At 44.9% G+C, this 26,620-nt stretch overlaps 1 protein-coding gene across 14 annotated transcripts in view; it reads right to left on the bottom strand.

Moving 5' to 3' along the window:
- The window catches only part of FBXL20 (F-box and leucine rich repeat protein 20), a 47,519-nt gene that overhangs the window by 16,713 nt on the left and 4,186 nt on the right, over positions 1-26,620 (bottom strand). For 3 of the 14 annotated variants that reach the window (XM_087770559.1, XM_087770557.1, XM_087770562.1), the window contains exons 2-6: positions 13,584-13,645; positions 6,283-6,337; positions 3,267-3,341; positions 723-817; positions 195-263 (exon numbers count right to left, since the gene is read on the bottom strand). In XM_087770559.1, the coding sequence (XP_087626685.1) occupies positions 195-263; positions 723-817; positions 3,267-3,341; positions 6,283-6,337; positions 13,584-13,645 (356 nt within the window). Of the gene's footprint in view, positions 1-194; positions 264-722; positions 818-3,266; positions 3,342-6,282; positions 6,338-13,583; positions 13,646-23,247; positions 23,346-24,202; positions 24,669-26,620 lie in introns of those variants that run through there. The other 11 variants (XM_087770556.1, XM_087770558.1, XR_015707569.1 and 8 more) reach the window with 9 other exon arrangements.

Raw genomic sequence — 26,620 nt, 5'->3', positions numbered from 1 at the left:
AAAGAGAACGTACAAGACACGCTCATGCAATACACTTATTCAAAGTCATATACATTTCATATGACATGCACTATATTATCTACCGCACGCGCAAGCCTGGCCTTCCCTTAAAAAAAAAAAAGAGATGGAGAATGTAACATGGTGCACGCAGAAAAGGGGATGACAGGGCAAACAGAGATGGGAATGTTACTTACGCATCTGTGATCTTGGTACAGCCATTTAGGTTCAATACTTCAATATTTCTGCAGTTCTGTGCAAATGTCCTTTATTAAAGGAAAGGGAAAACACAGTATTTTTCAGGCAATAGACTTCCAGATGTTTTACCGCATTTGTTTTAACTGTAACACATCAGATGCAATTTTACAAAATTGTCTCAAACAAAATAAGTAAATAAATACAATAAGTAATTTATGTTGCCCCATATCTTGCCTTGGGATTTCCCAGCCTAAAGGCAAAAGCTTCTAATTCAGTGCCAATTACTAGTTAGCCTGTAGCAGCAGCTGGCATTATTTTAATGAGAATTGAGAAAAATGGCTATTCTGCGACGTTAAAAAACGATAAATTAGAAAGGCTTATATGCTACCGCTCTCGATGTTTTAAGTTAGACACACAGGCTAAAGACCTCAGTTCCAAAGTGTTCATAAATTATTCCAGTCTTCTGTGGCAGAAACTGAACCATTCTTTACATCCCATTTAAGAGCAGAAAGAAGCCGTACCACTACCTTAATGCATTGTCTCCCACTACCAGACAGCCACGCAGGCTCAGCTTCCGCAAGAAACCCCCACATCTCTTAGAAATATTCTCAACTACTCGGCCCTGTCGGAGACAGAAAGAATTACACTAAAATCCAGAAGTCACCTGCTCATTCAAAAAGTTGAATTCAAAATTTTGCAGATTAACAACAGTTTGTTATTCTAGGTAAAACAGTGCTAAGAAAACAGAAGTGCCATGAAAATAATCTAAGGCAGGGAGAGGGAGAATTATTCAGCTTCTGAAGATGGAGAGACAAGGAACAATCACCTAAAGCCGCTCAGGCTAACGACTGGGGGATTTCCTCCAGCTCAGAGCTCCCGGACATCGACACAGACCACCCGAGGAAGAGGAAAGAAGCAATGCCATTGCTACAACACGGGCAGTAAGATTTACAAATAAGTACAGTCAATGTACTATAAATGGATATACTTAAATTTCTATTTAAAATAGAGATGAGGCAGAACCAGCCCACAAATTTTATTCTCACAGAAAAAAGGATTCAAATATTTGCGTTCAAGAGATCTAGAGAAATGCTTTTCTAATTTCAAATTTGTAAGCAATGGAAGCCTCCAAAGACCCCGCTACAAGCTAGCATTTACCCAGCTACTTCTCCCTGTGAACGAAGTGGGAAAACCATTGAGAGAACATTTGTATCAGTGTCCAGAAATTAAAAAACCTTCCCCTCTACTTTAGTCTACGTGGTTGTTCATCACAGAACAGGAACATCACTCACTTCTTCAAGTACTAGTTGGCATTTAAGACCTCTATAATGATGAAGATACTCTTCTGTAATCTTTTTTCCAGTCCAAAAAAAATACCAAGCATCAGGCTTGGTACAATGTAATACCACAATCAAAAAAGGGAAACCAGCTTAACGAGATCTCTGCACCAGCTTCTGGTGACATCTGGCCACTTGCTTTCAGGGGCTACGGCAGCAGCTCTACGGCCGCAGCGTACTGCCGACGTGCTGCCCCGGCTGACGGAGGAGCGAAGCTCGGCCCGCACGCCCGTGTAGAGGGGCTGGAAAATCTGAAAGAGTCCGTGCGGTTTTGCAGTTCCTCTAGCAAGCTTATGAATTCATATGCTTGAATTAGAGGATTCAAACATGTTTATATATGGAATTTACATCAACTGATGGATTTACATTCCTTTAAAGCAAACAACATTTAGGACATCAGGAAGTCCAGCAGGTACTTTTAGGTTAGGTACAACATATTCAAGCATTTTGTTTTAAAAGGGGAAGTTCGTGCCTATGCAAGAACACGTGTTTGATGTATAGAGTGGTGTTAGAGAACAAAGAGACGTTAAAACCACGCAAAAAAACACTCAAGAATGCGGAAAGCCTAGTTTGTATTCACTGCACTCCCGCCTCTCTCCCTCCTACACAGACCAACGACAGCCGCGAGGCCGAGAGGCTCCGTCCACATCTCCTGCTGCCTCCGTAGACCAGGCACCACTGGTAACTGAGCTCTACCTCTATGAAAGTAAATAATTTTATGGGTCCAGAACTTTCAAGGCATGTTAAGAGAGAAAGTATTTATTATCAAGAACAAAGATGACACCATTTACTGCCTTCAAGAAGTTTCAGGCCACTTAGACCCCCGCAAGCACGCAGGAGTCACAGCATCACGGGTCTGCACCTTTATCTGTGCATCTCAGCTGCTTAGATACGCAGCTGGCAGAAAGAGATTATTTTAACTCTTTCCTCCACAAATAATGTGGGTATTTCCCACCAGTTCCCCCAAGGTGTGAATCTTCAGTCATCATCTGGTTTATGCCTCTGTCTATAATGAGTTAAAATGATACGCTCCCTCCTCCAACATGTTTTAAAGAGGATATAACTTTCTGATAAGAAACTTAAGGGTTTTTTTTTTTTTTCTCTTGTCCCTTTTCCTGATTAATGCAATTTTAATTTTAAGAACGGCACGACAACAGCATCCATTCCTATCGGTGCCGAGTAGTCCACATCTAACAGATTTACAACAGCTACAATGAAGCATTTCCAAAGCTGCGTCTTTTAGGAACAATTTTGACCTCGTCCCCCTGAATCACCTTCACTTACATTTCAATTTTTCATATTGAAGATAAGACAGGAAAGGACAGACATATTGCAGGCCATGTTTCAAAAGACGTTCAGTCTTAATGGCCTAAGTCAGTGCTATGTTAACATTTCTTTGAGTGAAAGGAAAAGGAGCCTAAATTCTGCTATACAGAAGCAGTAGTTTTCCACAAGAACATACCTATTTACTCATTTTTGTTTGCAGAACACACACAAAAATACTTTCCTTCTATCACTACCTTTAAGTCTCGATACAGATATAGAATTCTGTCCATTTTCAAAAGCTGAATGGATTGCCAAGACTTTAAAGACTCCCTGAAGCTAAGAAGAACTGAAATTAATGATTTCTATCTCTAGGGAAGGTAAAAAGGGTTACGCTGGGAGTATTAATCCATTCTAGGCTGTAATTACATTTTAACAAGAAAAATGGGTTTGTATGTCACTTAATTATACCTCAATATCCCTCTGGAAACCAAACAGGTCAATTCGCTGCCAGTTACTGCCATCCAGGGCCAGAACATTCCATGCCTTTATCGGGGGAAAAAATGTAAATGTCTTGTTAATATGAAAAAAACCCGCCAGTGGGGACCCAGTTACAATTTGTTCCTTTTAGAAACAACATTCTGTCTCGGATATAAAAGCAACAAGTAATTACAGCCAACAAGGAAAACCGCGCAGTTACCAGAATCACTCGCTCGGACAAGAGTCCCCTCGCCTACACGGCGCGCTCTTCGCAAGTCCCCAAAACAGGCAAGCCCGCGGCGCCCCGGCCACTTCTGCTCCCGCGGGAGGCGTAGATGCTGAGCCAGGACAGGAGGCAGTGCCGGAGCGCGGGCATCTTCACAGTCCTGGCTGGAATCTAATCCCCTCTGCAGCATCACCAGCTAAACCAACGCCTTGAACGGATGCTAGCAGGACCAACATGAAGATGAGTTGGTCACGAGTGGTGTTCCCCAGGGCTCAGTGTTGGGGCTGGTCCTGTTCAATATCTTCATTGATGATCTGGATGAGGGGATCGAGTGCACCCTTCAATAACTTTGCAGATGACACCCAGCTGGGTGGAAGTGTCGATCTGCTGGAGGGCAGGAAGGCTCTGCAGAGGGCCCTGGCCAGGCTGGAGCGATGGGCCCAGGCCAACTGTGCGAGGGTCAACAAGGCTCAGGGCCGGGTCCTGCACTTCGGTCACAACAACCCCAGGCACCGCTGCAGGCGTGGGGAGGAGCGGCTGGGAGCTGCCTGGTGGAAAAGGACCTGGGGGTGTTGGTTGACAGCCGCCTGAACATGAGCCAGCAGTGTGCCCAGGTGAACGAGAGGGCCAATGGCATCCTGGCTTGTATCAGGAACAGTGTGGCCAGCAGGAGCAGGGAGGTGATGGTGCCCCTGTGCTGGGCACTGGTGAGGCCGCCCCTCGAATGCTGTGCTCAGCGCTGGGCCCCTCACCCCAAGGCGGCCATGGAGGGGCTGGAGCGTGGCCAGAGCAGGGCAGCGAGGCTGGGGCAGGGGCTGGAGCCCAAGGCTGGGGAGGAGCGGCTGGGGGAGCTGGGGGGGCTCAGCCTGGAGAAGAGGAGGCTGAGGGGAGCCCTCATCGCTCTCGGCAACTGCCTGAAAGGAGGCTGGAGCCGGGGGGGTCGGTCTCTGCTCCCCAGTAACAAGCGATGGGATGAGAGGGAACGGCCTCAAGCTGCGCCAGGGCAGGTTTGGGTTGGATATTAGGGAAAGCTTCTTCACCGAAAGCTGTCCAGATAAAGCATCCAGCCCTGACCTGAGAGCTAGGCACCACTGCCGGAGTGACAGTGTTTACTAGGGCTGACTGAAGAGTTTGGTTTTGTTTTGTTTTTTAAACAAAGAAACAAAAATCTCATGTGGTTCAGGCTACAAATGAGAACCAGGAACTGAAAGTTAGTAATTCTGCCCTTAATGAATCAAAAAGGTTGTCAAGGCAGTACTGTACTTGAAGCTTTAATTACGCAATCGAAGTAAACAACTAGATCTCATAATAACCACAAGCCCATCATTATGAAAGCGTGCATGTAGATGTATATGGCATATTTTTATACTACATCTATTACATGCTCTAAGCTACATCTCCATCACAATGTACTAGCTCTTGTGCAAGCCACGTGTAGACTTAGAACAGCCGACAGAACTGTAGGCATTAATTGATTTTCTGCGTTTTAAATCTCATTGCTGATATCTGTTGCAAGGTCTAGTTATCACCATGATAAAAGCAATAGCTCCAGTAGAGAGAAATGCATCAGTGGATGCAAGTGGTAACACAGCACATTTTAATGTGTAATGTAGGCAAGACTACATACAGCCTTTCTGTAGCTCCCTGCAGATATTTTAGTCCTTTACAACACATGCTGGGTCACATAGTGACCAATGCGTTCTCCGATGCCCTGTGGACTGTGTAAACAGGAGCAAGTGACGGAAATGGGAGTACACCTTGACAGTGGCAAGTATCTTTGACAGCCCATTTTGCTCAATATTGTTCTGCTGGAGCAGTGAATTTCAGCTGGAAGATCTTTCACTAGAAGACCTACGTTATTCAGAGAACACGGGGTGACAACCGTAATGCCTAGACATCACACAGGATATTTTTTAATGCAATTGAAAATGTTTAAGCACAGTTTTTCTTATTCTTATGTACTCTGAAAAATGAAACAAGTCATGGTTCAAGTTTGAACCCAAGATTGATCAGTTTTCTACAGGTGTCGCTCAGCACCAGCTCTGCCGGTACGGTGAACCCACCGCGACAAACACCCTCCCGTGTCACTGACTTTCCACTCCTGCTGCAGTAACGCCTCCTCTGCCTGTCTGCTCAGACACCGGCAGGATAAAGCATCCGAACAAATCTGGGAGCTCTGGATGACTGGACCTGCAGTTGGAGGGATTTTCCGAAGCGAATAATCCAAGCCGGATTTCATTAGCTGAAGCCCACAAAACTATGAGCTACTTAAGGAAAAAACCCAACCCTAAACAAAACAGACACTCGTTTTTTTTCTTCCATGCTTACTTCAACTACATCCAAGTAGGAAAGTAAACTTTCATTGACTGTGCAGCATCTTTGTGAATCAAAATTTCTACATCCCCACCAAAAACCACAAGATGCTGTTTTAGACTCATGCAAATTTGGTATTTTCATCAGCGCAGGCCTCCTGTACAAACCCAGGCTGATGGAGAGGAGAGTTCTCGGGCAAAAAGTCAGCCACCTCCCCTTCGTAACCTGCTCGGGGCCTGGGACACCGGCAAAATGGTATTCAAGCTTTGAGTCCCCCTTCACTGGTGCTCTCCGAAGTTTCTGGTATTACAGCGTTAATACGGGACAGTAAACAACAATAGTTGAGTTGCACAAAGCTCCCTGTACAAATCCTCCCGGTCTGACATGCTAGGGAAGGCTGGAGCGAGAGGACTGTCACCCAAATCCAACAAACTGTTAAAATCCACCAGCAGTGAGGAAGGTTCTTACCCTGGAAACTTGAGCACAACGACACAGAGTGACCACATCCAGGAAAGAGAAAATTCTGTAACAGAAATAAAAGATACGTTATTGGTTATCTACATTTAAAACAAAGAGAACATGGAAAACAAAGGGGGGGGGGGAAAGGACTGGATACAGCAAAACTTCTTTGTAATTCAGTTGAAAGCTGAACTGTGAAAAGAAGCGCAGACCTAGCAGTTAACAAGTGAAAGCAAAACACAGATACTGAGCCACCGTGAAATATTAATCTCACACCTTGTAGTATTTACTGACAGCAAACCGAACCATTATTTATCGAAACAGATGCTTACAGGTATTGTGTAGCTGAACAGTCAAACGTTCAGTTAAGTCAGGGTATGGCAGTGAGGTTGGGCTGCTTTGGCTCCTGTTGGACCCAGGAGCATCGCTGTGCCCAGCACCTCTGTTCAACAAAACCAACATCTTCAGCAACAGCTATCCAAAAGCGGGCAGCGTAATAATTAACAGTTAATAGATCAAAGCAACACGACAGCCTGATCTCAATGCATGGATTATTTCTTCTTTTTTCACACAGCTGTGCTAAATACGAAGCATTGTTAAGGCAGAAGGAGGAGGAGTATTTTGCTCTGCAACGCTGCAAAGCGACTTGCACAGCCAGCTGATCTGTTCGGCTGTGCCAGTACAGTGTCTAGGAGACGCGTTTAGGATTAAGCCGATGCGGTCACTCCTCCGTGGTGTGTCATTCCTCTGCCAGGGCACACCCAAGTGTTCAGGCCAACACCCTGGTGTTGCTGTCCTATTTATTGGGATAAAGGAATTAGACAGTAATACTTTGCAATGCTATACTGGGCTAAGACATCCATGCTTTTATCTCAGGCATATACAGCCCTAGCTGTGAATGCAGGAAGCACCGAGGCCATTTAAAGCTCCCAAACCTGTACCAATATATCAATATGGTGATTTTATGGTTATTCAAACAATCATATGCCACAAAACCGAGAAGGTCAAGCAGACAGAGAGTAAGGTCTCATTCTCTTTGATAGCAATTATAAAACCACAGGACAACATGTTTCTGCAAAGATAATACAAGTGTTTGACTACAAGAGAACACTGGCACAGATGCTTTAATATTTTAAACTTGAAGACCACCAGAAGGAGAAGGCAAATGTTATCCGCTGCAAGTGTTAAAGGTATGGGGCAGGCGATTTTCTTCCAAGGCTATACGCTATTTTATAAAATACTCTTGTCAGATAAAGTACGGTTGTCCCGGAGAAATTCTGAGAACAAACAAAACTCCACTGCTCCAAAACTCGCCAGGCTTTCTCCAGAGACCAGCGTATGCCCAGATTAGCAATTGTTTGGATACCTGCAGCACTTGAGTCATCTCCCCACAAGACCGTGGGCTCGGAGGGGAGCCGTACATAAGCTTTCCTATATTCTCAGCAGACCTGCCTGCGCTGGAAGAGACTCAGAAATGAGATGATGTTGCTGGCAGCGTGTTCTTTTTGTGTGACTTATAAACTTAAACGCCCTGTACTAACGTGTTACTGCAACTCTCATATAAACCCAAGAAAGCTGTACGATGTACTCATCTCCCCTGAGAAGTACAAAGAATACATTTGAATAAACAGCGCAGATACCGATAAGGCTGGGGGAAGAGGTGCTAAATGAACAAACATCATGTGCATCACAGATAAACTGCACTTTGTCCTAGAGATAAACGACAAGGGGTTATCCAGGCTTTTGCTACTGACACCAAGCTTTGCACGCACGTTAGTATGTGCCGCACACCTTCACAGACACCCACGTACCTGTATATCGTTATATACAAGTAGCAAATCCCGGATTTTCAAATTTTAGGAGAGGACACAAGCAAGACTGGGATAGTATGATACAACCACTGCATTACCAAGCCTGCTTCACTAGCAGGTATTTAAAAAGCACTTTAGAAACATCAGTGTTGGTGGAAGAAGAGAAAAGGATGTTACTGAGAGAGGACGAATGAAGATTATTTATCAAAACACAGATGCTTACAGGTATCACGTAGCTGAACAGTCAAACATTCAATTAAGTCAGGATATAGCAGAACAAAGCCACGTGCTCTCCTGTGTTTCTATACCGCCCCCAAAGACACAGATTCAAGGAGTTTGGTTCCAAATACTTCTCATCCGTTCCTTATGCATCTCATCATGAGACAAAATTTACAGTGACATGCTGAGATATACGCCGTTAAGAGGTCTGGAAAAGAGCCAATATGCACGTTACCCTAACACTGTTTTGGGAACCCACTTCTGGATTTCAGAAGCAGTTTCAGACTCGCTTTTGACTGCTTATAGACGAGTCTTCCCATTGAATCAAATGTCCTTTATTCAGGCATGTATGTGAGCACTGAGGATTTATTTAGCACAATGTCAATGGACAACAATACAAGGAAAGCCTGGGGAAATGATAGAAGCTAGGGAAAATTCTTACTTTCACCCTAGATTCCCATCATAGGAGCAAAAAAATCTCAAACTCCATGGGAACAGCGGCTAGGTCAATAACTACGCAAGCTTTCTATATTTTCATTAAAATTGCTTTCTCCATGGAAATCCCAGGCTATTAATAACCACCTCATCCCTCTATCAGGGCTATTAGGTCTTGGCCAAATTCTTTTCTGGTTCCTGCTCCTCCCTTCCCAGTCTACCCACACAGCAAAAGGGATGTCAGCAGAGCGCAACACTTGCCCCTCACCTCCGAGGTCAACACTGCTGAGCTTCGCCAGGAGCTTCCTTGTTGTCCAACTCGAGGACTTTGGCTCTGAAAAGCTTAAGAGCATTTTCCAGTGTTTTCTGAACTGCTCTTGCATTTGTTCAAGAATATTAGCCAATGACTCAGCAGAATCAGACTGCAAAAATTACTCTTTCAGCAGCAGTCACTACCACGTTGTGCATTTTTGGTCATTTCAGAATTGGCTCCCACTACAACCCTTCGCATGAAGCGGAGAGAACAGCAGGAGCACAGTTAAAACCTTGCAAGCACAACGACCCAAGCAACGTTTTCCAATGCAGCCCTGAGGACCGGCTTTTTCTTCTCCAAGGAGCTGCCGGGAAACATTTGAAAAAAAAAAAAACCAAAACCCACAAACAAGCTGCCCACGTGGCCAAGCAATGACTGAGCAGATGTCGTCTTCCAAGAGGAGTACAGTACGGGTCATAAACGCTGGGTCTCTTCAGCAATCCACACAGTATAAAATAAAGCAAAGGTAATCTATATGTTCACTGGAAATAACATGCATTCTTGCTATTACCCTATGGCTCAATTAAAACTGGACTTGACAACGAGATTTGGATGCAGCTTAGCTAGTCAGCTCCAGAGCCCCTCTCAGTAACGGAGGGACAATTCCTCCTGGAATTGTTCCAAAGCACCCAATCCTTAGAAAATACCTGCTGCTCTGGTCAGATTCAGTTTATCTGGCGAAAGAAAGCAGAGAGGAGTAAGAAGCAGCAGGCTGAACAGTACTACTTGAATAACGGCCTTACTGATTCTGCCTTAATAGATCAAAAGGCGGATAGCTGGGATGTTTATTTTTACATCCAACACGAAGGATTTCTGTTTTGCTCACAGCTGACTGCTGTACTCTTACATTGGTCTTTTTACTCTTCAGACTTGACAGTAAGATAATAATCCACACCAATAACTATCATCAAACAGTGAGCACAGGTGAAGGCGGATTGGGTATTCCAAACATTCATTAAAACAAGTCTGGTATTGCAGCAGATTAAATTATTTCCCTGCACACTAACTCACTATGTTTACGACTTCTCCTGAACAGTCCAGCACCAGACAATTTAGCTAAAACACATTGCAGTTAGAGCATTTTTCAAGTTTCAACCTCTTAATCCACTCAGGGTTTTCTAGGACTCCTCACTTTCCCACTGCCACTCTAATTAGATTAGGGTCAAGACTCTAATGAAATCCCTGGATGCTGCAGGCTTTGAGGTGAGCTAGCTTAGACCTTTAGCCTTCTAAAATTATCAACACCGATTTATGTCAGTGACCCACCACTCAAGTTAAATTTTCGCTCCATACTCATTTGATGCCGACGGGCTGGCCAGGAGGAGAGAAACGACAACTTTGCTGCCAGCTCACCAGTAGCTCTGGTGCTTCCTCGTCCCAAGCAGAACTCAAGCTCCCGAGGAATAAATCAACATAGGGCTTGAAGGTCAGATAGCAAAGCCAGTGCCGGTGCCTGGATGTGCTGAAAATGGGCTAGCAGGCAGCAGGAGGTGGCATGGAGTAAAAGCCGCTTACGCCAGGAGAGAATTGAAAACTGCTTGACCTGCCTGTGAACCAGCAAGGAAAAGATGAACCCCCGCAGCCCGGTCACCTTCACCCTGCCAGGCGTAAGCTGTTTAGCAGCCCCACGTCAGGCTGAGAGCAAGCCTTCTGCGGGAAACCAGCAGAGACCACCACCGCCACAGAAAATCCAGGCTTGGGGCTGGTGTTTGGCTTCCAGACAAAAAGCGACTGGCAGGCAGTCCTCGAAGAACGAACGCTCCTTTTCCCCAGGGCAACAGGGAGACGATGCCCCTTCTGCGGCAACACCGCAGCCAGAGCTGCCGTGGACCAGAAATTCACCGTTCGGAGCCACCCAGCCAGACGCTGCCCAAGGAGGAGCCGGGAGCCGCAAAGGAACGAGGGAGGTGAACGGAACTCCACTTTTTGCTGGTTTGGCTCATTTTTAACTGTGTAAAGGTATATTCACGTATAAAGGTGTAAGCTCCTAGAAACTCAGCCGGCAGGAGACTAAGCTGAAGCAGGTACGGCAGTATCAAGACAAGGATTTGTGACCCATCAGCCGATCTCTCTGCCTGCGTGCTGCAGGACAGCTTTGTTCAGAGTCCTGCTCTTGGGGAAACTCAGGACACACATGGCTGCTACCAGCACGGTGGTGGGGCAGAGCGTGACACGGCCGCGGAAGCACAGACGTGCTTAAAGAAGAGATTTCGGAGGACAGCCCCCCCCAGCGCTTTACACCTCCACCCCATCCTCTCAGACAACAGTGTCCCTGGAGTTGCACATTTCTGTACCTTGGGGTGTGACAAAGGCTGCTGTTCGCCCCTTTTATACCCTCCTACTCTTTATTTTGCTCAAGTACAGCTTTCCACTTTGCAACCACATACATGAGACATCAATGCCATCTGCAGAATGAACAAACCAGAGAACAAGACATTACACAGTAGCACTGCTTAAATACGTAAGTCTTTGTCTTGTAGACAGGGACACTCATTTACAGGGGATTCCTGCAGATAAATGCATCCAAGTTTCTCTTTCAAAGCCTGCACTGTCAATCCACACTAATTAATTTTCACAGTATGCTAACAGTGAATTCCAACTCTCAAAACCATTACTTATGAACTTTAACATTTATAAACTTTGTCTCCTGATTTCTTCTAGGTTGCACGCAACCCTGAATGCTCGCTCTGGTCTGCAGCAGGTTAGGATGATTAGTGATAGCAAGACACAAAAGACAAACATTTCCACAGGGCAGAAGCATGCGTACTGCTGAGAACTGGGCCACGCTGTGGCTTCTACTGATGAAATTCCCTGCTTGGTGCCGGGCCTTCCCTCCTACTTACCACAAATCCTTCTCCAATTGTCCAGTAATGTTCCTCAACACCAGCTACCTCCTACGGCCCAAGATGTGCTTATGGGTCCCACTCAAGATCATTCCACTTTGGCCCATCTACCAGAAAGCTCACCCACGCTCTAATCAAGGTCCTGCTCCACGGGAGCCCAGTGACCACACACCTCTTCCCCTGAAGTCCATGCAAAATCTCAATTAAATGCCACCCCCCCAAACTTTTCCTCCCTACCAGATTCCCTGCTTTCCCTATGCCACACAAACTCCTCGCCTCGCGTGTCAGGGCTCTTCACCCTGTCCCCAGCCTACCTGTGTCTCGTCACCTTACCACAAGGGCAAACCCTGTTTCTGTTGCATCCGCAATACCAGTACCTACTTGCTCCCATCAGAAAAAGAATCTCCTCTCAGGAAATCGAGACACATTTTTCTCACTCTTCCAACTCACTTTTTGCTGCAACACATCCATAACCAATAGCTCAGGGCAAGTGCTGGGTGAAGACAACTGCTGTCACCTGCAAAAAACTGTGCAAACTCATCTGGGCTAGGGCATCCTCTCCTTGTTACTCCATCCCGCTCCTCCCACAGGCTGCTCATCCCTCCCAGCTACCCGATGCCGATTTTTACACAGCAGTCTCTGTACAGCATGGACGATCATTTGCCTGGATACCAGCTCAAACACCAAATACCCACGTTACTAGCAAGGAGGGCTTTAGAAGCCATACAACTTGCTTTTGGATGAATAATACTGGAATAAAAGAAGCTGATCGGATTGGAGATACCATTACAGAGAACAGAGGAGACAGTGCAGTCAAAAGAGGAAAAAAAAAAAAAGAGTCAGACTTTTTTTCTATTAATTTTATTCCACAAGTGAGCTAGAAGCAGTTTCCTGTGTCAGAGCTCCTCTCCCCAGACTTTTTATTGCCATTAAATGTTGACAGTACTACACAGTTTCTTGCGGTGTAAGAATTTTGTTTGTGTTAATACTCCAAGCTGCCACCTGCAATCGCCTTCACCGTTTACAGTCTAGCATCTCAGCTTAAAGCGCTGATGAACACGACTTTACTTCAAGATGCCGAACTGTGATGACTGAGGTATAATCACACACATCATCGCACCACTCCTGCACCGTGGAAGGCAAACTTAAAAAGGCACACGTGTGTGTGTGCACGTGGAAGGGCAGCACAGGGAGAGGGCAGAGGCGTCTACCGAGACCCACGAAGTCTCCTCTGTTTGATCTTTGCCAACAGGACCATCCCGCCAGCCGCTGAACATCTGTCTCTCATTGCCGAGGAAGAGGACGAAGTCTGCTCGAGCATAACTGGAGCAGAGGAACTAACTTTTTTTTTTTTTAAATAGAACACTTTAGAGAGAGGCAGCATCCTATTCTACACATTAGCCTAGACTTACCATTTATTTTCATTAAGGACTTGTTTAGTCCTATAGTTCTTCCATTTACAAAACAGGCAACCAGCAAATTAATTTAACATTGAAAAACCAAAGCCTAATAATATTTAGCATAAACTGCTGCTGATGCAGACCTCTGATCTGCTTCTGTTTGACTATGGCTTTATAAGTGACCCAATCCAGGCTCATGATTTATGAGCATAGCAGCAAAATCAGCTCCTGGCTGCAAATAACAACACACAACACAGTCTCCAAGCTTACAAACTGAAAGAAGGCTTACCGAAGCAGCAGCTCTTTTGGAAGTTTTTTGTTGATCACAGCTTCATCGTTGTTTGAGAACATCTGTAAACAAAAACAATTTAAACATTTTAGCCGTATATTTTCATTAAGGAAACAAAACCCACTTTACTCCAGGGAAGAAGCTGCTGGTTAACAAGGCCATTTCAAGAGAGACGTCTGGCCCAAGAAATTCTCAAAAGAGAAACTTTGTGCTCAAGCTTTCAGGACTGGACCCTAGTTGGATAGAGTATTACATCCAATATAGTTTACAAAATGGTCTAAGAATGCTTTATGGATTGATAGATTAAATATAAACTGAGATTTTTAATTTAGCTATTAAAGTAAAAGATAATGAGGGGTTCTTGTGGGCTGGCACTGACTATAGGAAGGTATCACCTATAGCATTACTACGGGCTTCCATCTGTGTCCCAGTTCTGTGAAGGTACACCAAAGCCCAGGCACTTTAAAATCATAACGTGTAACTACGCATCGAGCAAGCCTACGGCAAACGGGTTGGAGGGGAGGGCTATGGCAAGAACGATCAAGCAGCCCTAACTTCCCACAAATGGAGGCTGGAGATGCAGGCACAGCAGGACTGCTTTCCATAACAGAAAAGGGCGCTGGTGAAAGGAGTGTTGGTGAACAGGAGCCTAAAGAAAAAGTATTACAGTGCCTGTATTGTTCTCGCAGCAAATTGTTTGAGAGCGGCCCTCAGGAGCTTAGGGGCAAACAGCATTTTTTTTAAACCATGAAGCATGGTTTAAAGGGAGACATGATCTTCGGTGCAGCATCAGGAGGAGAGATGATTTTGGGAAAACACCGTATTCTTCCAAGGCAATGAAGCCAGAGCTGTCTGTTGAAACCCATAAGCTTTTTCATGCAAAGCCTTATCATAGTGGCCAACGATTTACAAACCTTGAAACGGACTTTTGGAGCAGCTAAAATAATCCCACTAGCTGCGAGAGTGACAGAAGGTTCTCTTTTCTAAGGAGCCCTAAGAAAAACAGACGGCACAGCCTCATGTGCTTCTTGAGGAATATATATAGATATTTAAAACTTGGTATTGTCTTGCCATGGTGAAAAAACAAACAAACAAACAACCTCCACATGCTTCTGCCTGTGGGAGGAATGATTAGAGTGATCTGGGAGCTAAGACTGCTGAGCAGCGATGCCTCAGTCCATTTAGAGGCATGCTTTCAACATTTCCAAAAGCAAAGCAGGGAACAAGGAGAATGAGCTTTAATTTCATTAATAAAGTTTCTCTTTAATCTCCTGGAACAACTGAGAACTGATCTTGCTGAGCTACATACCTGGTAAAAACTGCTGCTGAAATTACAGTCCAAAAAAGCTGATTCTTATCAGCTGATTAAGCGGTCTGAATCGATTTAGTTGTATGTATGCAAAGCAAATAAAACCAGCACCAGCTAGGTCGCTTAAGTGGCAGAGGATCAGATTAAGAGTTAAAAAAGGAAAGTAAGATCTTTCTGGCTTATGAAGCTGTATGCTAGGCCTCGCTGACAGACAACAGCTTCTCCAAGCAGCAAATATTCTGTACCTGAGCATCGATCCAACCCATCGCCTATCAAAGAAACCATCATAGCTTGACGTGAAAAGCTAACGTGCTGCCGCTAAGTAGCTTTTTAATACGCTCCAATCCGCGATAGCAAACTGACGACAGAGTAATGCCATCGTTACAAGAGAACGCTAAAAACAATGCTTTTAGAGTCAGTCAAACTTAAAAGCTGTGTTTTTTAAATCACAGTTTGCTTTTTAATTATCTCAAGATACTGAAGCATGATGCTGAAGTGGGACACGAACTCTCCAGCGTTCTTTCCCAAAATGTCACACAGAAGAGAAGTGTTGTTTTCCCCCCACAGACGCTTTTATCACTTCCCACCAGAAGATATCACAAGTTAGCAAGTCCTAAACAGTCCACTAGACAGGCAACCACTCAGCCCATTTTGCAGATAATTAAAATGGAAGTTTTGCCGTTTCCCCAGCTAACACAAAGCCTGTGAAGTCTGTTCCCTCAGAGACTAGGGCAGAAGAGCATCTCCTCAAGTCAAGGACCGCGGTCAGACTCGGTCACGAATGCTCTCTGATGCCTGGCAGATACGGCCGAGCGCCGCAGCGGGTCAGGGCAGATGCTGGCGAGGCTGCGGAAGGCGCTAACGTGTGTGCGCATTCTGGGACCGGATCATCAGTTAGATGGCTTAGCTGATTAGCTGGGAAATTAAGGGAATTCTGGAGAAAGCTCTAATGACGGAGAAACGCAGAGAAATTATTCATGGGAGAATGAGACTATGATTCTCCTTCCCCCAGCTACAAGAACAGCAGTGAACAGGCAGATCTATCCTCTCCCCCATTATTGTCCAGGCCAGAATTTTACATCTGAACCAGCACCCTCCACCCCCTCACAAAAAAAGGGTGAGAGAAGTTAAAGGAGCAAATCAGATAGCAGCAGGAGACTTCCAAAAAGGAGCCAGACCAGAAGGGAACAGGCAAGGGGCAACAAGTATTAAAACAGGGATTCCAGAAGTAGCCAGCCAGCCTTTTCCGTCTCATCCATATTGGCAACAAGGCTTTGTCTAAACTCAAATTTTACCGTGAGAATGCAGGCAATAGTCACCGCCTGTTGTTAACTGAGATTGTACATCAAGGATGCTCACAAACAGCCTTGTGCCAAACACAGGTAACTTCTTGACTGCTGCCCATTACACTGCTCCGTAGAAAAAGTTACCTCGATTCCAGTGCAGATCAAAGTCTTAAACTGTTTTTCTGTAGCAGCTGCCCTTTGACCAGTGCTATACTAAAGGAACGTTTGGGTTTTGTCTTCCTAAAGAAGTTCTTGAACTTAAACGTGACAGGGCCAAGGCAGGACGTGCTCCGTGGGAGAACCTCGGCTCTGGAATTCCCCTTCTGCGGGAAGGCTGTGCAGTGCCAGGGTGCATCGCCACACCTGCTTTCTCAAGCCTTCCTTCAAAACGTGGTGCTCAGGTGACAGAGGCGGGTGAAAACAGGCTGGAATTGGGATATATTGCTAAGCCATGGCAGCACGTATAGCTAGCTAAATAGACCAGTGGACATTTTGACTTTCCGGCAAGTCCATACAAGAATAAAACTAGTCTGAAAAAATGTTAGAGGCTATTCTAGACTTCCAGGCTTTTGAAGTTAAGATAAAACTTAATAATAAAAACTAAATGACCTAAGTTTGCTTTTCCTAACATCTCTCTTAACATCCTTTAATACCAAGTGTTATTCAGCAGAAGAAGTTATTCTTGACAGGATACAGAAAAAAAAAAAATCTTTCTTGTATGTAAATTTTGCAGTCTGTGTAAAACACAGAATCTTCCACAAAGCATCAAGTTTGCTGCTGTGTGAAGCCACATCCCTTACACAGAAGAAACAGAAGGGGGAAGCAGGTGAAATTCCTCTTACTCTTCCACCCATCGAGACGAAGGCAGAGCAGCAGTGCACCACCCTCTTTTGAAACAGCCTTTTCTAGCTAGAACAGAAAGGATAAATCTGGAACACACCCCATGGAAGCAGACACTAGACTTCAAAACTTGTATTACATTAGTATAGGTTGCTAGCACCTGCTACAAGGTGAAGGAAAACACATCCTGCCAAAACACCAGAGCTGGCCAAAGGTTATAAGAGAGCTGCATTTCCCAGTTACGATACTATACATCTCTTACTGGTCTTCCGAGCAAGAGGTACAGATAGTGGAAGTGATGGTTTAGCTGCCCTGGGCAGCTGGAGCTACGCGGTGCCAGCACACACAGGATTTGGTCATTGCTCAGTTAAGATGATTTCATTTTCCTGCCAATATTGTCTTGCCCAGCTCTTCTACCAAAGCTAGGAAATGGGCAGAACCGGCCGAGTTTTCCAGGGCATATGTCTGCTAGCGGTTTTATACTTCACACAGAAAGGCATTTTACAATCCACGAGATATTTTGCGTATACGCACTTCAACAGCACTGCACATGGAAACACTTCCCCCATTCCAACAGGGGCTCAAAGGGGAGAACAAACAGGACCCATCTAACGACAACTCCAGTGGTCAGCACCAACTTTGCAAGCCCAAAGAAATGGCAAAACTGGGGGACTTAATCCCTAAATCAATCCTTTATCTCACTAACCAATTAAAATGTTAATAAACCATACACATTTACTATTCAATAAAAGGAGAACTGTAACTATTTGGCTCCCAGTGTAGAACAGTCTGGTGCATTCAGCATTTGACCGGTGCACGCAGAGGGGCCTGTTTTGCTGTGGGTTTTTAAGAGTTGATGGCCAGAGGAGCCAGCAGCGAGGACGAGGACCATCCAACCTTCGGTCATCCACAGGAACTCGCCAGGTGTCCCTGAATCCCAGCGCTCTTTCCTGCAGTCTCCCACACCAACCGAAAGCCCGGAGACTATCACCCAAAGACAGAAAACTGCTGCTTCCCAGGGTGTATTTATGGGAGCTGCTGTGCCTCTCTCCACAGCACTGTCACCCAGAAGCATTCAAATCAAGCAAATTTATGAAAACAGACAAGATCAGAAGACACAGTTCTTACAGCCATACGCTGAAGTCACTTAGCACAACACGTAATTGTCCATTTGTTTTAATAACTCTTCCCTTGCCTTTCAGAACATTAAGAGTTTTGCAAACTGGCTCAATTCACCTGGTTGCCCAGTCCTGCGGCAGTCGGCACTGCGTGGGGCTAACAGACCGATTTATCTGCCGCCAGGCACTGCTAACAGCGTAGACGACAGAGTTGCTATTCAGGCATCGGTCGTGTCAGCCATTCATTACAGGGCACAGCAACCCAAACTGGGTCATCTGTATGACATCAACACAGGATCGAGATGACAGCGCTCTGCAGCTGAGCGTGCAATGGATGACAGCGTATAATTATGAGTGTCCCTGCACAAGAAACACCTACATATGTACTGTACTCATCATACATGCAAAAAGGGACCTGAACAAGAGTTGATGCAAGCTAAGTGGAGCAACTCTTTGCAGGCATGCATTATTTGAGTTAAAATATAAAGTAGAGTATTGTGTCATTATTGCAGCCATTCATTAGCCTTTGAGCAAGTCTTGCGTTGTCACGGACCAGGCTTCAGAAGCCATACAAGCATGGAGACTCGGCTTTCTCCATCAGGTCTGTATGTCAGCTGGTGCCACACCATCCATCCTGCCCCGAGCGAACCGATGGGGTTGATATTTGGCACGGAAATGAGGCGTCCGCAAGCTGGACCGATTCAGCTCTGTGTTCATGGAGAGACTGCACAGCTTCTCCCTATTACATGACACAAACGTATGTCACGCTGGCAAACGCTAATGCAGAAGGCGGCACAGCCAACACCTACTCTCAGCAAATCCGTACTCAATATAAATTTCATTATATTTTAGAAGCTTCCATCTGAGAAAAAGCTGCTGTATTAATATGGAGGTCTCAATATCAGGTTGATTGACTTATTCCACAGCAGCAAGTAAAAGCTGCTCCAGTGGGAAGAGTGTTTATTCAACAGCTTGCAAAATTTAAATCTTTGCTTCCAGAACAGTTACGCTCCCCGTGCCCCCGGTTCCACAGAAAGTCTCCAAACACACACTGGCACAAAGCTGTCTTTCCTGGCTCGCAGAGAGATGGAAAAACTCCGCAAGAGCTGCTCCGGACCCCGCTTTGAGCGGGCTCTTGGCTGCAGAGCTCTCCTGTGGTCTGGGCTGGCGGGGGGGCAACGCTTTCCTGTAAATGTCACATCTGGCAATGGTTTTGATTTTATTGTTGGGGAAGGGCTGGAGGGGTGTTCCTATGAGAACAAAAGTTTTGTTTTTCACTTTTTTGTGTTTGGAAAAATACACTTGAGAAGTTTCTAAATGAGTTATTTCAACATTTACAGTTAACTGGAAGTAATTAGGAATATTAATGTATAGAATACAAAGCACATTTATTTTACATTACCCTAAACGCTCAAAACTCCTCTCTGTAAGCAATTCTTAAGCTACTGGCTGCATTTTTACGAGAGCAACAGTTTACTCGTCTGACATACCAAAAAGACTTTCCACCAAAACAGCAGCAGGGACTTCTTTCAATAAAGTGCAGTTTAGACATAAAGACGCACCAGACTGCCTTGCCGATACGACAGCAGACACTGAAAAACACCGTCAATTTTCCCAACATTTTCTTAGACAGAACTTTGCTCACTGAAGAGACAAGGAGCAGAAAAAGGACAGAGTTGATTTGCAGCGTAACACGGGTGGTCTACACTTAAGGCACATCTCTAAGATATCCAAACACTCACATACTCCAAGCGGCTCCGATGCTGGAACTTCTGAACATGAACCGACCAAGATGTGGTGCTAGGGCCCAGCACTACCAAAATGCTACTTTGCCAATAAACACAAGGGAATCTACTGGCATAAAGTTTCAAGGTTGATCACAAGGACTCATTCACTTTCGATTTAATTGTTTGCAGAACCTGTTTCTGCATGAAAACGTATATTGTTATGGGCACCGAGGAGGAAAGGAGCACCACCCCTCTCTGTGCTCTTACCCGGACACAAGCACGGTCATGCACAGAGGCAGGGTCTTCAAGGCCTCTATCATCCGGAAAAGCACTGAAGAACTTAATAGTAGTATGTTCAGTTGGACAAGAAACAAGCTATCATCAACATTAACAGGATATCAAGTAATTGTCCATGTTTGTACTCGATGCAAGCTAAACAGCGGCAAGCCAGCAGTGTAATACAGCTGCCGCATGCGTCAGCTAGGGTGGAAGTATTTACTGCACCGCCGACAAACACAGCTGGTTTTCAACCCAGACTGCATCTGGCACCAGCACGGGGAGGGGGATGGTTGGTCTTAAAATATATATAAAAAAAAAAATCACACGAGGCTTACCTTTAGAAGCATTGAGGCTTAACTTCAGAAGCATCGGTGCCAAAGCCAACAACTGAGCACGCAGTGTTAGCCTAGATGTGGACTTTGAACTCAAACACTTTTCTTCCAAAGCGGAAAATTCAAAGCTCAATGGAGAAAAAGGGATGAAGCTTATCTGGAGCTTTATGGAATTAGTAAATACAAGGCTAGCAAAGGCACTTGCATCAGTTCTTACACCGAGACCCACAGTCATCCACCTTAATGTTCACTCAAGTGAGAAATAACACAGGGTCTGGCACACCCAGCCCCCCGAGAACGAGACTGAAAACCCCAAACAGCCCAAGAAGCACTAAAAAAGCTGTAGTGCACACTGCCGTGGCCGAGGACGCCATCAGCTTGGTGCAGAGAGAGGGAAAGAAAGAAGATGGACACCCATTTTCAGGACAAAAACCAACCAACCGAGAGACATCCATCCCGGTGGGCAGCAGGACATGGGAACTATAAGCATTTTTCAAAGTAAATACAAAACATGGCCAATAAAGTGTTTCCTGTCTCTATATTAAGCTAACTTCATGCAAAACAAACAATACAGAATTTAAAAGCATACCCTCTTAAAAATCTGTGAAATTAGTAAATACTATAATTTTAAAATACCGCAACTTGTTTACTTGCATAACAGAAACGGCGTAAGACAAACTTCTTACAGCAGCCTTACAAACACAAAAGAAAAACGTAACCATGTGCTGAGGATGAAATTTTAGCTGTTGTTCAGACCCAGAGCTCACCATCCTTGGTCCACAAGCAAATGCTGGCCAGACCCTCCACAACTGCTCGTAACCACAGGAAATTAAGCAATTAAAAGCAAGACAGAAAACAGACTGCAATTATTAGAGAGTAAACAATGCATTCTGGAAACTGTTTTTAAGCTAGGAAAGGTGGGGAATCAAGAGTTGCCATCGTAAATGAAGGATTACATATGTAGCTGGTGTATTTTGGCCGTTTACAACCCCACCCAATCTGTATCATCGAGACGCTTTGGAGATTAACCTTCAGAGCTGTATAAGTCTGAGGTGAAAGAAATGAAACATCGATGCAAATTCACTCCAAGAGTTTAAATCCCGACGAGTCAGAGATGCCCTGTAAGGTGTTCTTCAGCTGTACAGCTGCTGGCTCACATCCAAAAATCTAGTATTACTGGGAGTATTTATACCACTTTCATCTGCTTTGGTCCATATGGAGGAGATGAACAAGCCCAGTACAGAGTCGCTGAAACACGACAAGACACACAAACCTAGCTCACAGCACACAACTCCAATCTAGGAAAAAAAGCTGAGCATAAAACACAAAACAAGAAAAAACGAGGAATTCGGTCTGTATTTCCTTTGGAAAAGCTCAGTGAAGCTTTGAAGTGACTTCTTGCAAACACTGTCAATATGTACCGACACCTCGCCTCTAGTTCTGTTCATTTTGGAAAAAACATTCTACTACTGCTACAGGGCTCAAATAAAAGATAAACGATGAGCACTGAGCATTGGTTCAAGTGCTCCTTCCCCAGTACAAGCTGTAAGGGGAGCAGGAGTTTAAGCAGGCTGCGCTGCCTTACTGGAAGCAATGAAAAAATTACGCGGCAGAGGTAAGTCACACAGAAGTGACAGTGAAATACAAGGCTCTTTGGAGGACATGACACAAAGCATGAAGTTGTTTACACCCACAAGCAGTTCAGATGGGGTGAATTTTCCTTCTAGCCTTTAGTTACACAGGGACTTTCTCCTTCCTCAGAAACCCATCCCGTTTAATCGGTCTTAAATCTCCAAGGAAAATGGCTGGCTGTCAAATAAAGCCGCCGCTGTGACAAGCTCCGTCGTTAGCAGTCGCGATGCTCCGGCATCCTCCCGCAGCATTTGCGCCAGCGGAACCGGGGACGGCGAAGCAGCCGGCCGCCCTCCTACCGCGCACCGTGCCACGGGCGCCCTCGCCCAGCCTGGCTCACAACCAGGGCAACGCTCAAACAAAATCGTGACTAAGCAGCATAAAACTGAAACGAAATAGACCCTGGCTTATTATAGGCTTAATATTCCTAAAAATAGCTCAATAGGCAATTTACTCGACATACACAGTCAAATAACTTCTTCCTCATCTGCTTGTCGCTGCTTCAGAAAAGCTTAAATTTCTGCTGGCGATAAATAGCTGGGGTATGGATGAGCTACCTTTCTGCGCAGCCTGACTCTGTTCTGCATTCAGTAATAAAGTTAAATAGCCTTTTTTATTTTCTTTTTTTGAATCAGCAATGCTAAAAGCATGAGGCTGAACAGAAAATTAGTAAGGCCCTATAGAAATCAAGCCCGTGATAAGGAACTGCCTGCTGCACACACCTCTGACGTAGCAGTGTAACGCAGAAACTGCCACGGACGAGAAATGCATCAGGTGATTAATCTGCAAATACACAAGGTCATGTTGTTGCATTCAAGAAGTAAAACTTCAAAGTCAGATATGCAGTGCAGGTGAGATACTAGAAGAATATTTCTGATTTAAGAAATACCATTTCAACTGGAAGTACCACATGTGCTATATCCTATTTTTTTAAAAACTAGAAACTGCTGTCAGATACCAAAAGGGCACGTTCGTACGCTTTTTGTTCATCTGTTTTGTTTTTCTATCCCAGTCTTGGCTCCGAGACAGTTTTCCACCAACAAAGCATCCCACAACTACACCTAAAAGCTCACTGCGTTCATTTTTAAATCACAATTTAAAAGACACCACCAGCACTAGCCATTCTCAGCGTTTCAGTTACCCGACTTCTCCCGGCTGACGCAGGCTGCAGGAGACGCACATCTGAGTAGTTTCCACCGGACAGTCCTGGCAGGGACGCGGGGCAGAACCCGAAGCAGCCTGGTGACAGATTGGGGAGGCAGAAGCTTGCAGTTAATCGGCTTTGTCTTTACCAGAAGTTGTATCTGGTGCTGAATGAAAAACGCTCTCCGAAAATGTCAGCGATAGCTCGCACGTCCAAGAACGGCAGAGGGCAAAGTTAGCTGGCGTTACACGTTAAATAGACGGGGCGAGCAGTGAGAAGCAAAAATACCACATACGCCATCATCAAAGCTGCTTTTGGGCATCTACTTTTTTTAGCTCCATTAAAAACCTCAACATCCTACGAGTGGTCATCTGGGTATTTTACGAGCCATTACAGATATTTGATTTAAAACGATGCTACTTTCTCACACACACCCTTCAAAGTTTTAAATATACACCGTTGCCCATAAAAACAACATCCAAGACCAACAAAGAAGGAAAATATAAATAAGACAAAGACTTCCTGACTTCACAGGGACACAGCCTATGGCCATGGACTGTGCTGTAAAACACCCACTACCACTATTTATTTTTTTTCTTTAGCCTTTTTAGAAGCTCATTTTAGCTGGGTAGTGGTTTACTACAAATACCTTTTGAATGGATTTTTTTTTTTATTTATTTAAAAAACCCACAAACTGACATGCTTCAATATTTTTCAGGCCAAAAGTGAGACTCCTCTAGCTCTCCAAGTACATACCAAAGCTCACCACAATTCAAATAAGCTTTGATAAACAAATTTCTTCTAGTTCTGCCTCTCTCCAAAGCCTACAGTTCTACATGTGCAGTAATAAGCTTGTTTTCACTATTGGGTTTGTATTCAGCTATTATCAAAGAGACAATGATGGTATTACTTGGAAATAAAGTCGAACGATGGTGTCTCAAAAAAGCCCTACCTGAGCGGAGGTGTGAAGGGCACTGGGCGAGTTTGGCACACATAAAGGGCCGGTTGCTCTGAAGGCATAACCGAGGGATCAGCCAGGCACACACAGCCACCAGCCACACAGAGACCCGGGCCCCTCCGCACAGCCGTGCGGCGAAGTATTTCGTACCTATCAATAAGGCTAAAACATTCATCAGGTTGACTTTCATAATGGTATGAGTCAAATGAAATACATAGCAAGGTAATCCAATGGTGAAAACAATAATTACCTGATCTACCCCAGGCCCCAATTAATAATGGTATCTAAAATAAAATGAGACATACCCTTGCATACAGGCTCTCTAACTCCCTTTCCTGTTACACAAGCTGCCATGCAAGACGGTCACAGCCCAAGCAGTCAAGTACCTCTCCTCGGGAACACACACGGCCCCTGCGCTATCATTTGCGGTGGCTGCTCCGACCGGCAGCTCCAAGCGAAACCACCTTGGGGAACCCCCGTTTCGGCACGGAGGAGGCGTTCACCTGCAAGAAAAGCCCTCGCCATGGCCGCACACAAACAACCCAACACAACGCACTGCTCTTCACAGAGCTCAGGCCAAATCAGTGACGAGTCCTTATCGGGTGCTGCCCCAGCGTTCCTTACTGCACAAGCGTCAGCAAGGGACAGGGGAGGAAATACAGGTTTTCTGGTATTTCTGCTTATATTTCCTGCTGAAATTACTGTTTGCCAGGGCCAACATTTCCACTATTGCCCAACTTGCAAGCACAACTCCTTGCAGAGGAAGAAGAGAATCCCATTTGGGGGGGGGGAGGAATAAATAAATAAAAAAATTTGCGGCGCAAGCTTGGTCTCTCCAGTGACGTGGGCTAAGGTCAAAGCACACACACGTAATCCAACACTTGTAAAGCTGTTGCTCTACTTAATCATTGCAGGTACGTGCTTGGGGCTGCCTCGTACAAAGACTACAAGGTGAAAGAGCTGGGAGACTGAAACCTGCCCCAGTGCCAATTTAACAAGATGCAAAAGAAAAGCAGTATGAATTGGTTTCTGAAATACCTTTTCTTTATCGGTCAATTCTATAATTAACTCGTTTCCACACACTATGCCTTCTTTGGGTTTTGGCAAATTGCCTATATGGCCCCTGTATGGCACAATACAGCACACAGTTGCTCCGAATTCCTCCTTTGCAATCTAAGATTCCCCCTGTTGCCCGCTCCCTCCAACAAAAAGCTTTCCTGTTTAATCCTTCCCAGTCTCCCTGTAGCCTGGGTCAAGTATCCTTTGCACAACCAGATTGACTTTTGCTTCCAAACCTCGCCGAATTCCTCCTTCCTCTACTAGAGTACGGAGCACAGCCACAGGACCAGCACAGCGGGGGTATGAAAGACAAGTTACGGTTTACATCTCTCACTATCTTCATGTTTAAACAACCACTTTGTACACAATGAAGTAACATTTTATTATTCATTCATCTGCCAAAAAAGAAGTGCTGACTTTGAAATTATTACACAAGTGTGGCACGAGATAACACCAAAATAAAATAAACGGGGGTGGGGGAAGAGTATGGAAAAGCCATCAGCTTTGACACCCCCCCAAATCTGTATTTTTTATTTTGACAGTGTTTCTCATTACTTATCAGCCACATTTTAGATACCTGCCAAAACAAAATTGTTTGATTCAACTGTACTACCTCATATCTTCGCTGTGTTATGTCAGCAACAGCTCCTCCTGCCATATAAAATGAAATGCTACGGTAAATGTAACATCAGTTTTTGCAAGTTTCTGCTAGAAAACAGCAAGGAGAGACATGGTGGGATGCAGTTATGGATAATCCCTGCCCGCTTTGTTTGTGTCTGTCTGTTTACACAACCTCCATTGCTTGAAATAACAAAGCCCTAACCAGAAGGATAGGGAGAAGCACAGCAAAGGGAACAAAGACAACCCCAAAAGGATCAGCTCTAAACCGTAAAGCCAAGCAACCCTGAAATATGGAAACAGCATTTAAGAGCTAGGAACCCAGCAGATTAAAAAAATGGGATTAGGGTAATTGAGATTATTCAATTCTGCTTTCTGAACGCAGACAGGATTAATTATTAGGAGGCAACTCGATTTTGAAGCATTTTAAGTTTCTCATTTTGCTTTCAGCTTACCTCATCTCATGGCAGATCAAAATTCAAGCAAGACCTAGGAACTACAGGGGCCACTAGCACAGTTCGGAAGAGTGAGAATTCCCTCACATCGAGGATCCTGAATCCTAGGAGAGAAATGCTGTGAAACGCACTGGATTGACGCGTTTGTCCTGCTGAAGGTGCTCGCAAGGCTCGTACAGACGCTCGTTCCTCAGATACATCCCTGGTGTTCACATTTTATTTTTTTTTAATAGGACAAACTGCCCCATAAAGAAACGCTTCACAGCCAGAATCAACTCCT

This window comes from Nipponia nippon, unplaced genomic scaffold (genome assembly GCF_047370975.1).
Source record: "Nipponia nippon isolate SJK-2023a ecotype South Korea unplaced genomic scaffold, ASM4737097v1 scaffold_32, whole genome shotgun sequence".
Classification (NCBI taxonomy): domain Eukaryota; kingdom Metazoa; phylum Chordata; class Aves; order Pelecaniformes; family Threskiornithidae; genus Nipponia; species Nipponia nippon.
The sequence above is the reverse complement of the archived record's forward strand: the minus strand, read 5'-3'. Positions and strand labels throughout refer to the sequence as shown.